Source organism: Conger conger, chromosome 5 (assembly GCF_963514075.1).
Source record: "Conger conger chromosome 5, fConCon1.1, whole genome shotgun sequence".
Classification (NCBI taxonomy): Eukaryota; Metazoa; Chordata; class Actinopteri; order Anguilliformes; family Congridae; genus Conger; species Conger conger.
In genome coordinates, this window is record NC_083764.1 from 5,488,908 (window position 1) to 5,502,523 (window position 13,616).

A 13,616-nucleotide genomic window follows, 5' to 3' on the forward strand; every position below is an offset into this window, starting at 1 on the left:
AGTCTTTTTTCTTTTTTTTTTTATTGTACAAAATACAAAAGTAAACGTATTACATCAACAAACTGAACGGCATCTCCTCCGGGTCCAGTTCGGCGGATTTTACCAGGCAAATATTTTACCCCCCCTCCCCCCTCCCCTCTCCCACCCGCCAGTTGCGCAACGTTCATTTCAACAAGTGTGGAGTGACAGGGACCGCACTCGAGTCTACAGCATATTTACACTGTTCAGTAAAGGCATTGAAGTATGACTGCGTAGAACGGGCTCTCCGACTCAACGCTGCACACCAGGGAGACTGACGTCAGTCCTGCTGGCTGGTCCTCTTCTGCGCGACAGTCCAGAGACCAGTGGCGGCTGGCCAGAGATTACGCTCGCCTGGTGCGTCACGTTTAAATCAGTCCCCGATTAGAGGGGGACGGCCGATTTTCGGCGCCCCCGTTTTACTCCAGTAACGGTAAAGAGGCATCAGTCTCCCAGCTCTGGTGAATTTGTGTTTGAGACCGGTATGTTTTTAAAAAAAATCTTTCTTTGGTGCTCATGCATTAAAACATGACGACGCAAGAACGGAGGGAAACTTCACATGCACGCTGCACGGAGGCGTCGCCGTGGAAACGGAGTGGGCGCGGTCAGGGGGGGGTCGGCCGTGCGCGACGGAGCGGCTCCGGAACCTTCTTTTACACGCGCACACCCCCAAAAAAATAAAAACGGGTTAGGGTTAGGCTCTACACTGACGGGGACTATTTCACATGATAAAAGCTTAGAAAACATCCAGGGATATAAAGAGCGAGTGAACACGGGAGGGGGGGGGGGCGTCCCGATACTTAGAAACACGTCCTCGTTTCCCCCACCGGGATGGGGGGAGGAGATGAGGAGGAAAGGAGGACATTTTTTTCAGTATTGGGACACACCCAAAGCGGAAAACTGCCATTGCAACACCCCCCCCATTGGTTGAAATCGCTGGCCACACCTGACATCAGTGATGTCATAGCAGGTTTTTTTTTTTACCATTGACATCTGAATAACGAATACTTGATGGCATCACCAAACAGGGCGTGGCCTGTGATGACATCACCAAACAGGACGTGGCCTGTGATGACATCGCCAAACAGGACGTGGCCTGTGATGACATCACCGGACGGGCAGGGCCTGTGATGACATCACCGGAGGGGCGTGGCCAGCGATGACATCACCGGACGGGCGTGGCCAGCGATGACATCACCGGACGGGCGTGGCCAGCGGTGCGGTCAGGCTGAAGGTGTGACTCCGTAGCGGCCGCTGCAGCAGCAGGTTCTGCGCCCGTGTGGGCTCGCTCTCTCCGGTGCGTCCACGTTAAAAACAGCAGCGTAGCGTCTATCTGGCCGGCTTCCGGCACTCGAACAGCAGAGGGTAGATCTGCTCCACCGCCGTGGCCACCTGCTGGACGTTTGGTCCTGGAGGGGAAGGGGAGAAGAAACGCGTCACAGATTTAACTTCACCGAGAGACAACATGGCTGCCCTGCCCACTGATCCCTACGGTAGCCTTGGTAATCATCTTTCTGCAAACTCCCCCTTTAAAATGAACGTTGTCGTTCTGATTTCGGCGCAACCCCCTTTTTATGAAGTCAACTGATTTTTTTTTTTCACTTCTTCTCCAAAATTAGACCAATGTGTCTGTATATTTTTATCCCTTTCAGGAAAAGTGGCCGTTCCTAGGCACTTTGTCACCAGCGAACTGTGAAAGGTGCTATTCACCAACTCCAAGTGTTTTCATTTCTCTCTTTTTAATTTAAGGAACCTGAAGTGATGCACAGGGAGTTTGTTCCCAAAGAGGGGCCTGGCTTTTCATGCCTTACATCCTTTGAAGTAGTTTCCATTTCACGCGCCTTTTAGCAGAGCTCGTTTACAGGAGTTATTAGGCGGGGGGGGGGGATTTGCCGCTATGGCGACTGCGTGTTTTTACACCCTTTTCCTCGAGGCTCCGCACACAACAGAATGCGGCTGAACGGAGCTTATTCCCGATATGCGCTTTTTATCCTTTTCCCTCTAATCCCACAATATCCGTGCAAAATTCCGACTGTAATTACATTACGGGGCGTTTGTAAGCCCTTCCCCCCCGCGGCTCGGCTGCACGCTGCCCTGCCTGAAGGACCGGCCGTCACATACACCTGCACGTCCGAAGGCCTGCGTCACACAACAGCTCCACGCCACTTCCAAGCAGCAGCCAGACCTGGCTCAAATAGGGGACTGTTTCGGGATCAAATACTTTTCTGTGCTCGATTGATCGTGTCTGGCGCAAATGAGCCCCCAACCAAGAGGACCGGCAGGCAGGGTTTGCATTTTTTTGATCCAGATACCCCAGATAAAAAAATCAGTGAAGCGTAGAAAAACAATGACCCATTTGACCCAAGTGTCACTGGCAGTAAACGGTCGTCTTGGTTTAGACTGAAAAGCTGAGCCGTCGCATGATGTGAAATAATGAGCCGGCCCGTTCACACACAATCTCAGTCCTAATTACACGGCCTCCATTTTGTGTGGCCACTGCTCCTCACTTCAGCCAATCTGAGGGACATCTGCTTATCGTGACCGTGGAGTCAGAAGGTTCTACCTGCGTTCCGAGCAGTTTAGAGATACTGAGCTTCACGCGCGAGAATTACTCTCAATGTATCGAAATCCAACGAAATTGTCATATTAACAACAACGTTTTTATGATATTTACGACACTCGTATGATTACATAAGGTCTTATAATCGAAGGTCCCGTCACTGCAGCGATATCTAGCGGTCAAACTCGAGGTCAACACACAGTGCCCGTTCACCGCAGGGCCCGAGGGCCCGAGGGCCGTAATCGCCTGAGAGATCCCGCTATCGCGCCCGCAGTGTGTGTGACAAACAGTGGCTGTTTTGTGCGTGCGTGCTGGAGCTCAGATAGTGGCAGTGATAGTGGGAGCCCTGCTTTCAGACCGGCTGAGATCTCCGTGTCCCCGAGTCACTCCCATCGTCCCTTTCCACCGCGCTGCCTTTAGCTTATTGCCGTGTTCCTATCACGCTAACCTTGGTGTGTCTCCGCCATGCTAACCTTTACTTTTGGCGCGTTTCCACCATGCTAACCTTTAGCTTACTGCAGTGTGTGCACCATGCTAGCCTTTAGCTTACTGCAGTGTGTCCACCATGCTAGCCTTTAGCATGTTGGTGCGTTTACACCATGCTAACCTTTAGCGTGTTTGTCTTTTACCTGTTACTGTAATGCTGCCGGTGGAGAAGATCTGTACCGTTGCTCGCAGGCTTTTGATCCTGTACGTCGCAGCAGGGTGGAGCTCAGGCTCATAACTGAAATGGACACACACACACACACACACACACACACACACACACACACACACGCGCGCACACAGACAGACAGACACACATCCATACAAGTTTGCGTGAGCACACAACGTGCAAAATTGAGTGCAATTGAGTACACGCCTTCACCTGACTAATGATTAATGGTTATAACCAGTTTATGTTCGCTCCTGGTGATTTCACACTCAAATTTATACAAAGGATTCTCCCACAAGCAGGGATCTTTGGGGCCAAACTGGCAACCCACTGGGAGTGTTCTATAAGCACGGTGGAACACAATGTTACATTATTGACATTTGGCAGACGCTCTTATCCACGTTCTACCGTGGACACACCCACCACTCCCGTTTCCAACAGCACGCTCAGGGTTTAAACCACTCCAGCTGGACAAGATCCACAAAATAATGCTAAATGTCTAATCAGACTAAGGGAATGTCATCCTTCCTGTGTGCATGCCATTTTCACTGCTGTTGTACGTTTGCACCATCTAAACAGGGAAGCTGTGGAATAGTTCACCACTAGGTGTCACCCCAGCTAAACTCTTACAAGAGTGTCTAGAAAAGTAGGGTAGGGGAGAACAGTTACATTCCTGGAGGGCCTGGGTGTATGCAGGTCCACGTTTCACACCAATAGATCAGACCACAGTAATCACTCCATATAGAGGTACAAAATAAGTTTCATTTTCAGTAACAGTTCATTAAATAATTCAGTAAAGGATGTTAAGAAGAGCGCTTGGCTTAATAACCCAGAGAGAGATACAGGCCCCAGCCTGCTTGCCGTTCCTCTGCCCATGATGAAGGTGTGATCTGAGAGAGACGGCTCGGCCTGGCTCTTACCTGGCGATGGGGCGGTTGCTCTTCGTAAACTCGATCAGGTGGATTTGAAAGGGCATTGAGCAAACGGCCAACACGTTAACGACCTTGAATTCTGTGAACTTCACCTGATGAAAGACAAATGCAGCAACACTCATTATCAGGGGTCTGCAAAACTCTTTTTCCAGGGCCTAATAACTGGGGGGGTGAACGAATAACCGGTTAATATGTTGTCGTTTTTTTATAATACGGAATTACAGACCAATCAAGGGGACCTAAAAATACTAATTAAAAAATGTACTGGCAGTGCGTAGGCCGGGCATTATGTGACAGTGAGCCCCAAAATGACCCGAGTATTAATTAGCCTAATCCATGTACTTTTATTGTTGCAATTAACAGAATAAATGGATGAGAAAATGACAGAAAAAAGACAGGACTAGTTTTTGAAATGGGACGCCTACATCCTCGTAAACAATTCTGTCTTACAAACCCACATGGGCTGGGCATTCTTATGGATGGATCACAGACAAAAATAAAAATCAATCATTTTAATGACTACAATTTCAAAACCGACAACTGCCGTCATGTAGGAATAACCGGTTATTCTGACCCATCCCTCCTTCTTACAATGTCAACATTCGTTTGGAGGCATGTACCATTTCTGTTTTATTAAGACAGTTATTAAGTTCTGATATCCATAATTAATGGAAGGTATCCCTACATGTTCTTGATAAAACCTGAACGATGTTTCAGTCAGCGAGCTATTTCTCTGCACACAGAATACCCCGGGCAGGGTCCTGACTTGCTCGAGTTGCTTCAGAAAGATATTCACAGGCATTCAGGCCATTTGATGGATGAGATCTCTGCCAGCACTCTCAACCTGCCACAGTAAGTGTGCACACAAGACACCACGCAACGCTCACCAGAGGTCAGGAACTCAACCGCACTTAAACAAGCCACATCCCTCCAATTCTGCTTATTCCCCACACCCAGCACCTTGCATTCACATAAGTATACCACATTAATAAATAATACAGGCATACATAGCTGTAGGGAGCAGATGGTGAAACATGCAGCCTGTGTCTGCACTCCAGCCCCCTCTAGAGGCAGTTTAATGAACTGCTCAGTTCCATTCCAATGCCTTATCAGTTTTGCTCCTGCTTAACCTGCTGGGGTGCCGATTACCTGCATACTGTAGATAACTGTAAATTATCTATGACAGATAGACAGTCCAGAGTAACACCCCGCAATAAGGCCCCATTAATGCTGATCGGTTCCCTCTGTCGTCCAATCAGAGGGCTGGGATCTAGCTGTGCAGTCAGTTGTCCGGTGCCGTTACAGCACAGCTCAGCAGGAGGGACTGAAGAGTTAGAAGACTCAGAGGATACGCATGCTAGTCCACCCTCTCTACCGTCTCGAGATACAGGCAGAGGAATGAAACGGGAATAAAACAGGAAGAATGCGACAGGCCTGCATTTATGGAGAATTTGGGAAAAGCTGAGCAATAATTCTGCAGCAAACTGCAACCCCGTCCACCAATTTTCAAAGGATAGAAAAGTGTGTACATGCTCACACGTATAATATACACGCATAATATACAGGCCAGGAGCACAAACCTTGAAGCCTAGTTTCTGCAGACAGCGGGCCAGCCTACGAGCTCCGTGTTTTGCTTCTTCTTCACTGAATGGGACAAATTAAAATGATTTATTTTAGCTTTTTGGATGTACTACTTACTCACACACACACACACACACACACACACATATATACACACACACATACACATACATACATACATACATACATACACATACACACACACACACACACAGATATACACACACTCACACACACACACACAGATATACACACATATACACACATATACACACACACACTCACACACTCACACACTCACACACTCACACACTCACACACATAGATATACACACATATACACACACACACCTAAAACTTCATCTCATTTCACCGCACTACGGTGTATCACAAACAAACAAAATGATAAAAAGTAAGAAGTTGTGTTACCTTGTAGCTCCTGTGCAAATGATTTTTCCTGAGGACCAGATTGAAGCCGTGATCCTGGGCTTTCTCAGCTTCATCAGCACTTTCTGTAGACGAGAAAAAACAAATAAATGTGAATGCACTCATCACAGCGTGTACCAACATAAATCTTTAAAGTGTCTTCAAAACAGACGCGATTCCCTGGGGCTGTGGAATATCTCCACTTAGCAGCACTCCGCTTCCAAATCCGCTTGCTGGCATGAGCAATGGTGACCTCTAGTGGAAAATGGGATTCAGAAGGCTATTTTAAAAACTTTATAAAATGCATCGTTCCACAGTGCCAAGCCATTGGGCACTTAAACCCTTTAAGGCGTGAGGTCACAAATGTGCGATCGGAATGTTCTTAACTGAACATTCCAACATTCCAATGCCTTAGAGGACCAGAAACTCTCTTTACGAAGGACCGCTAAACACCACATTATGTTTTTACAGTGTGACACCCGGCCCACCTTAAAGGAAAAAACGAAATGGAGCATGGAGCTCACGTTCAGGAATTTTATCCCTCATAATTGTCCACCAGCACACAGACAAAGAGAAAAATCCAAGAGGTGCTGTAGTGCAACCTCCCAGAGTTGACGTGGAATGGCCCATGTGTATTTCTACTCTAAACACAAATACAGTATCTAGTAACAGAGAACATTAGGTCAGTGGGGTATTGATACATTTTAATTATGCATTCGACGGACAGGTAACATTAGCTACCTTTGTGGGTTCAGCTCTCAAACTGCTATGGCTCAATGCCACTGTGTGCTCTATACTCCTGTCAAAGCCATCAGAAATGGTATACTAGCAGTGTCTAGTAAACTCGGTTCAGAAGGCACAGCGAAGTCAGATGCTCACCCCAACCTCTGGCTTGTAGATGACGTTTGTGCCCTCCAGCGCGATGGTGCGCAGGTTTAAATGGCAGCGCGTTCGAAACACGGCCACAACGTTGGTGATGATGATGTCCAGGGCCACATCGTTGCTGGAGTCCATGGGGAAGGCCGTTACCAGGGGCGTTCACTGAGGCATGCCAGGGGTCAGGGCACTGAACCTGGAGTACGGCAATCTGCATTACAGAGATTATCCATGCTAGCTGACTGTTAGAAGATACCATTACATTACAATACCTTACATTTATTTGGAAGACGCCTTAACCTCCTAAGACCTGGCGTAGACACGCGTGGACAATAAGCCCAAATAGCAAAGAGAAATTAAAAATGCATACCAAAAAAAAGAGTGCGCGTCTTAGGAGGTTAATTCAAAGTGAAATACAACAAATGCACACTGCAGGTCATCGAACAACTACGGAACACGGGTCAGATAAGGCACAATTCACGTAAAGCATCAGACAGTCATCCGTACACAGTAGTTCACTTGGTAAATTACAGGCCAAGTCAGTAAAGTCATGGCGCATGATTACAAGAAGTACGGTTGAGAACTACAACATCAAACTGGAAATACAAGAGGAAAATGAAGATACCAGACGCTTAATTGCTTGGCTGAGCAGTTGCGTATTTCAGTAGCGTCCTTCCATCACCTCAGTACGAGTACGGCAGACTTAGCATGAAGCCAGTATCGTAAATATCAGGTGGACCTCATTAGGGTTGAATGTAGTGATCCGCGATGACTGCAGTTAGGCTGAATTGTGTGTAATCCTAACAGCAGGGGCGTCCAATCTAATCCGAAAAGGTGCCGGTGTGGGTGCAGGTTTTTGTTATAGCCTAGCGCTACAACGCATGATTCTACAAATAGAGGTTTTGATTCAACAGCAATGAATGAAGTGTCGTAATGCTGGGGTAAAACAAAAAATGCACTCACACCGGCACTGGACACCCCTGATCGATCACAGTTCGATTGCATCAGCTGAATAATTTTGACAGGTAGCATATAAACAGAGTTCATTGGGACAGTAGTACCTCGGATTCGAACATGCTGCAATCAAGCTAGACCTACGTCCCCACCACTAGTAGCTAGTACCAGACGACCAGTCGAACCGGTCCGCCCACTTACCTGTTATCGGGTCACAGCAATGACTCTGCAGGATAGCTCTCTGAAGTTATTGGATGTCTTGATTTCATAAACCATGGACACCGTTTTCTTTACTATCAAAGCCAGAGGCAATGCTTTCAAAGCGCTGAATCAATGGTATTGGTGCTTTCTGTACGGGAAGCTGCCGTGGTCCCTATGGTCTAAAAAAAAAAAAGTTATTGTGACGACTGTATTAAAAGACAAACGAGCACACTTTGTCCTTAAGCTTGCGAGCTAACGTTAGTGCCAAAGTCATTTCTGGCTACAATTTAGTTTTGCTCAGACACCTTGAACTAGAACCCCATACATATACATTCAGTGAACCGGCACAATAGCTAGCTAGCTAGTTACATACTGCAGACATTGAGCCGGCTAGCTCGTTAGCTATCCAACCACAGTCCTCGCTTACATTGCTAGCCTAGCTAACAGGCTACTCACTATTGTTTGTTGACGTGACACAACACAAGCACGCTAACATAGCCTATACTTCTGGCTACCCACCCTTAGCTAAGGACGGTGCATATTGGGGATATGCGAGCTCACTTCGAATTTAACCACAGCGTATCCAGTGAACTAGACATTAGCCTATGCAAGTGACAAAATAACTGCTTTAGCCTCGTAAACTAGCTAGTTATCCGCTATTTGAAAGTAACACTAGCTAACTAGCTAACATTATTTAACGGTGAATGGACCATACTGATGAACGGCTAATGTTACATACCCAGTGAATTAATAGCTAGCCAACATCATGTTAGCTAACGATACTCGTTATCAATAATCAAGCGAGTGAATGTTGTACCGGTTTCTAGTTTCATTAGTTAGCTAGTTAACTAGTAACCAATGACTCTGGCTATCGTGCTGGGAATCAACTGCATCCTGGCTAGGCTATACTGGGTTGCTATCCATCCAAGCTAACTTAGTTAGGCTGGCTGCCTAGGTTATATTGGGCTTTGCTGGCCTTGCAACAAGCTTGTAATTGAAAGTCAATATAGCCATCTAGCTCGCTAAATAACTATGTGCTTAGCTAGCTTGCGGATTAAATTGCCCGGCTCACTACCAAGCTAGGCTAGCAAAGTATATAATACTGGGGAAAACGGCTAGCCATTGCTATGTGAAGAAAATCCCGGCTAGCATTCTGGCTACCAGATAAAATGCAAAATAAAATAAAAAAAGATTTTTTTATCATTTGCAAAACTGTAACATATATTTAGCTACCAACAAACGTTACCGCTTCCACATACGTTTTTGACTTCTGTACCGGAATGCTCTTTAAACAAAACAAATGCCACCCCCGGTGTAGCGTAGACAGTTGAGAAATAGCCGGTTTGTCGTTTTAGCGAGGGCTGCAGTTTTGCAAGAAGAGCTTTCCTGAAATGCACTAGCGCCACCACCTACCATTGGAGGACCACGACTTCTAATTCAGCCGTGCCTCAAAGCAGTCTCTGGAAACTTGAAAAAGTAAAATATGCAAACTTCTTCAAGTTATATTATTACTTACATTATGTCTGTTCGGGTTTGTCTAGAAATCCGCCGTTTTATAGGTAATGTCAGTAATGGCCTTGCACACCGCCATAAAATATGACCTCCAATATAAAATAAGGCGCCTAAAAATAAATGAAAAGTGATAATGCATGAAGTATAAACGTTATAATGAAATAGAATATCGGTTTTTATTTAAAAAATAATTGTCATATTTATGTGAAATGAATGTAAAATAAATATGTATATAAACATGTATACAATGCTTATGAACATGATTAGCTATGTAATAACTGGAATTAGTAATGCGTGGCCAAAAATCAACCAAGAAAACAAAATGTCCGTAGCGTGTATTTAATCCCATTTTTATTTTTGTATGCTGTGTCCGCTCCTCAGGGCCACTAGGGTATTTGAACATTCGTGTTTTGAGAAATTCAGAAACATTGTTTAAACCAGTACAAACAGAACATTCCTCATGGGCTATTATAACCAGGTGCCCTGCAAGAAATATGCAGTGTACCAAAGAAGAATCACAAATACATTTGAGGAGAGAAAAAAAGATGGAAGTGTCTTTTGTTGTTGCTTATCCGATTGCTTTTCAGTGGGAAACACTTCAAAACATTGGGGTGAGCCATTGTTGAGGATGTTGAAGATGGCCAAAAAGCGAATTAATTCGATGTGCATTTCACAGCCTCTACTGCTTCCAATTTACCTCTTACGGGGATTTGTTGTGGAGATAATTCTTCTGAAATGCCACCGCACGGGGAAGAGGCCTCGTTGTGTACCTCTCCCAGTTTACATTCACATCAGCTTGCATTTATTTTGTCGTGTCGCAGTGACAGTTGTCTGGATAAACAGCCTTGCAGTGAGCAGATGCTTCTGGTTTCTGTGCATTGTTTGCAGTTCCTGGAGTAGTGCCGGTAGCACATTTTTGAAGTGGTAGCTGGCTTATTGTGTATGAGCAATCACAGCTGTTCAGTCTGTCAGTAAGATGAAGCCAGTCATTTATGTTACATGATGCGTACCCTTGTGCGCCGTAAAAAAACAACAAGTCATGTTTCCTTTTTTATTTAAGTTAACTGAACTGAAACTGAATTAATTTGCAGATGATCCGGACTGTTTGGTCCACTTACTAGAAAGTGTGTACAACTTACTGAAATGGATTTAGCATTGCAGGTTTTCCTGCTGAAGTTTCTGAAGAGATGTACACACATAATACAGAGTATATAGAAATTATGGCGCTGCTGATTTCCCACCATGTTATTCGTTTTTTCACCTTTGAACTGTAATTGAACTGTAATTGAGCCTGAACTTATTTCTGGGTCTCTCTGTTAGTTCTGCTTTTGTAAATAAGCCAGTGAGTGACATGTGGAGAGAGGGGGACTTCAGAGATATAAATGCCACAGTTTGCTTCCATTTAAATATGTTACACACATTTTCTTTCACGCTATATTTGAATAAATGTTCACAATGAAGCCTAGAAGAAGCTTGAACTGCACGTTTGTATTTGGCCGATGGTGTAATGGGAGATATCCACAGTAACTTTAAAAACTCGCTGAACACTTGATCGTAATTCATGCTGAAGGCCAGCCTTTGAAGGCATTTGTCTCCAATGCGTCACCCCCAGAAAAACACAAACGGATTTTCATACTTATGCTAGAAGTTGGCACTTGATCATATTACTCCATATTGTCTGAGTAAAAATGGGAGTAAAGGTCATTTGTCCGTGAAAATCGGGGTAGAGCGAGGTGTCTTTGTTGCCGAGATTGTTTGGGGTTACTTTGTGCATTCACTATCGATGGCTTGACATCCTTCCGGCAGACAAAAAAAAGGGGATTTAGGTTTCCGTGCCTCTCCGAACTCGGAAGTGCAATTGAACGCACCTGGGTGTCCCGGCGTCGGTTTTTCTGAAGCGCACGTTTAGGATGCCATTTTGTATTAAAAAGCTGCTCCTTCCGCGGATGCGTTGCCATGGCGATTGGCCCACTCCTCTCCCAGCTGCCTCGGCGACCTCTCCATACCCTTTAAACTGGGCGGGCACACGAGGACCTCGCTTGGCTGTTTATCTTGGTCCCACATCAGAGATCTATTATTTTGTATTTAATGCACTTTTGTTATTTATTAGCCTCTCAGTGCTATGAACTCGCGAGGGCCCTCCCCCTTGGACAGAACCACTGCGTTTCAGCCAGAGGCCAGAGAGTAACCCCCCCCCCACACACACACACACACACACACACAATCAACACACACACGCACACACACACACGCACACATACACACACACACACGTTACAGCCCTTCCGTTCTATAAATATGCCTGACGTTTGACTTCTTACTGAGAAGTGAATCCAGACATTCCCGCTAGCTCAAAAAAGTCCGTGCTTGTGTGCGAGCGCAGCGCTTATCCCGAAACGCACGCGACCAACGCGGGAACTCAATTAATGCATTTCCCGTGCGCGCAACTGATTAATTGAAGCAAACTGTTAAAACAACATGGGTTTAAACAGCTTGTGTGGAAAAGGCTGTTCTTCAAAGCAAATGACAAATTTGTTTTCTGAAGAAATTTTAGATTAAACTTCCTCAAGGCTAGAACTGCATAGATGGTATTATGTTCATTCTTAAAAGTTAAATCAAATCAACTCTGATAACAGACTTTAGGTTCTGGTAAGCAACATGATCCCTGTTGGACTCAAATGAACTCTCTTGGAGTTGATTTTAACACTGACTTGCGCAACTGGCGCAGTAAAATGTCCAGTGTTAATTCCACTCTCACAGACTACAAATGAGTGCAATAGGGACCATATGTGTTAAATTAACTATGTTACAGTTAATTTAACACTGAACATTTTATTGTGTGCATGTCCGTTAATCCTTGGTGTTCCACACTGCATTATGTAAATGTCACGAAGAATGCTTTATGATAATAAACAGTTTATAATGACAAAACAAGCCATTCAACCAAAAATGCTTGTCATTTTCAGACCATTGAAGTGAAGTTTCAGTGGGCTTTCAAGATAAGGCTTGATATGGTGCTAGATACTAGAAAGCAAAAGGTGCATTTCCTTGAGAAATGGATGCAAATGAAAAGTTCCTCAAAGCAAACTGATTGTCGAAGAGATGAACCTTGTCTCACTCCAGCTGAATCAGCTGGTGGGTTGACTTTTTGGGAGGACATTATGTTGTGTGTCTTCCTAAAAAAATATTAATAGACTTTGGCATCTCTGCAAATACAGTGTAAATCTTTAATGGAGGCAGATGTTTCCTTAACCAAATTCTCAGTGAGAACCGAGTATACAATGTCATCATGACATGGAAAAAAAGATGAGTTCATTTTCCTTCCATTTTCTTAAGTAGCACCCATGCAGGCACACAACTCAATTAAGTGTCAAAACAAAAATGCATTACGTATGACTTAATCTGAGAGATTCAATGAAACTAGAACTTAAAATCATATTATTACACAATCTTCCTTGATGTTAATCCTTTTGCGAGGTAATAGGTCGAATCAGTGTAAATACCCGTTGAACATCTGCACAGATCTGATGAAAACAGTGATTTTAGAGAAAAAGGAGAACAACTTCAATGCCTATTACGTTTAAGACTGCACAGACGAGCCGAGGTGCTCAAACCTTCAAGATCTCCATGGGAACGGGGAGCCCTCCGGCGAGCTTCCAGGCCAGACACTCCATCTCGTTCCATCATCTTGGCATTGTCAACCTCACAGGAAGAACACTACTTCACTGCTCCGCTCTAACAATATCTATTTCCCACTGTTTACAGTACAATGCTTTTTGGAGAGGGCCGGGTTCGGGGGGGTGAGACCGGGCTCCACATCTGCATTAGCGCCCCTGGCCCGTCGCCGTGGCGCTCCGGGCTTGGCGGACCCCGGCGAGGCTTCATCACGGACGCGTTTACG

At 45.2% G+C, this 13,616-nt stretch overlaps 1 protein-coding gene across 4 annotated transcripts; it reads right to left on the bottom strand.

Moving 5' to 3' along the window:
* Positions 1–144: 144 nt before the first annotated feature.
* On the bottom strand, positions 145–9,585 carry tbpl1 (TBP-like 1). Of its 4 annotated transcripts, none has more exons than XM_061242047.1 (8): positions 9,463–9,585; positions 8,204–8,382; positions 7,052–7,244; positions 6,176–6,258; positions 5,746–5,809; positions 4,154–4,257; positions 3,208–3,302; positions 145–1,427 (listed from the first exon to the last, which is right to left on the bottom strand). In XM_061242047.1, exons 3-8 carry the CDS (start codon positions 7,184–7,186, stop codon positions 1,348–1,350), a joined length of 561 nt encoding a protein of 186 aa, XP_061098031.1. In that variant the 5' UTR covers positions 7,187–7,244; positions 8,204–8,382; positions 9,463–9,585; the 3' UTR covers positions 145–1,347. The 4 variants fall into 4 exon arrangements, with proteins under 4 accessions (XP_061098031.1, XP_061098030.1, XP_061098032.1 ...); XM_061242046.1 differs by having other exon boundaries at positions 7,052–7,259; XM_061242048.1 differs by having other exon boundaries at positions 7,052–7,259; positions 9,437–9,507.
* Positions 9,586–13,616: the final 4,031 nt, after the last annotated feature.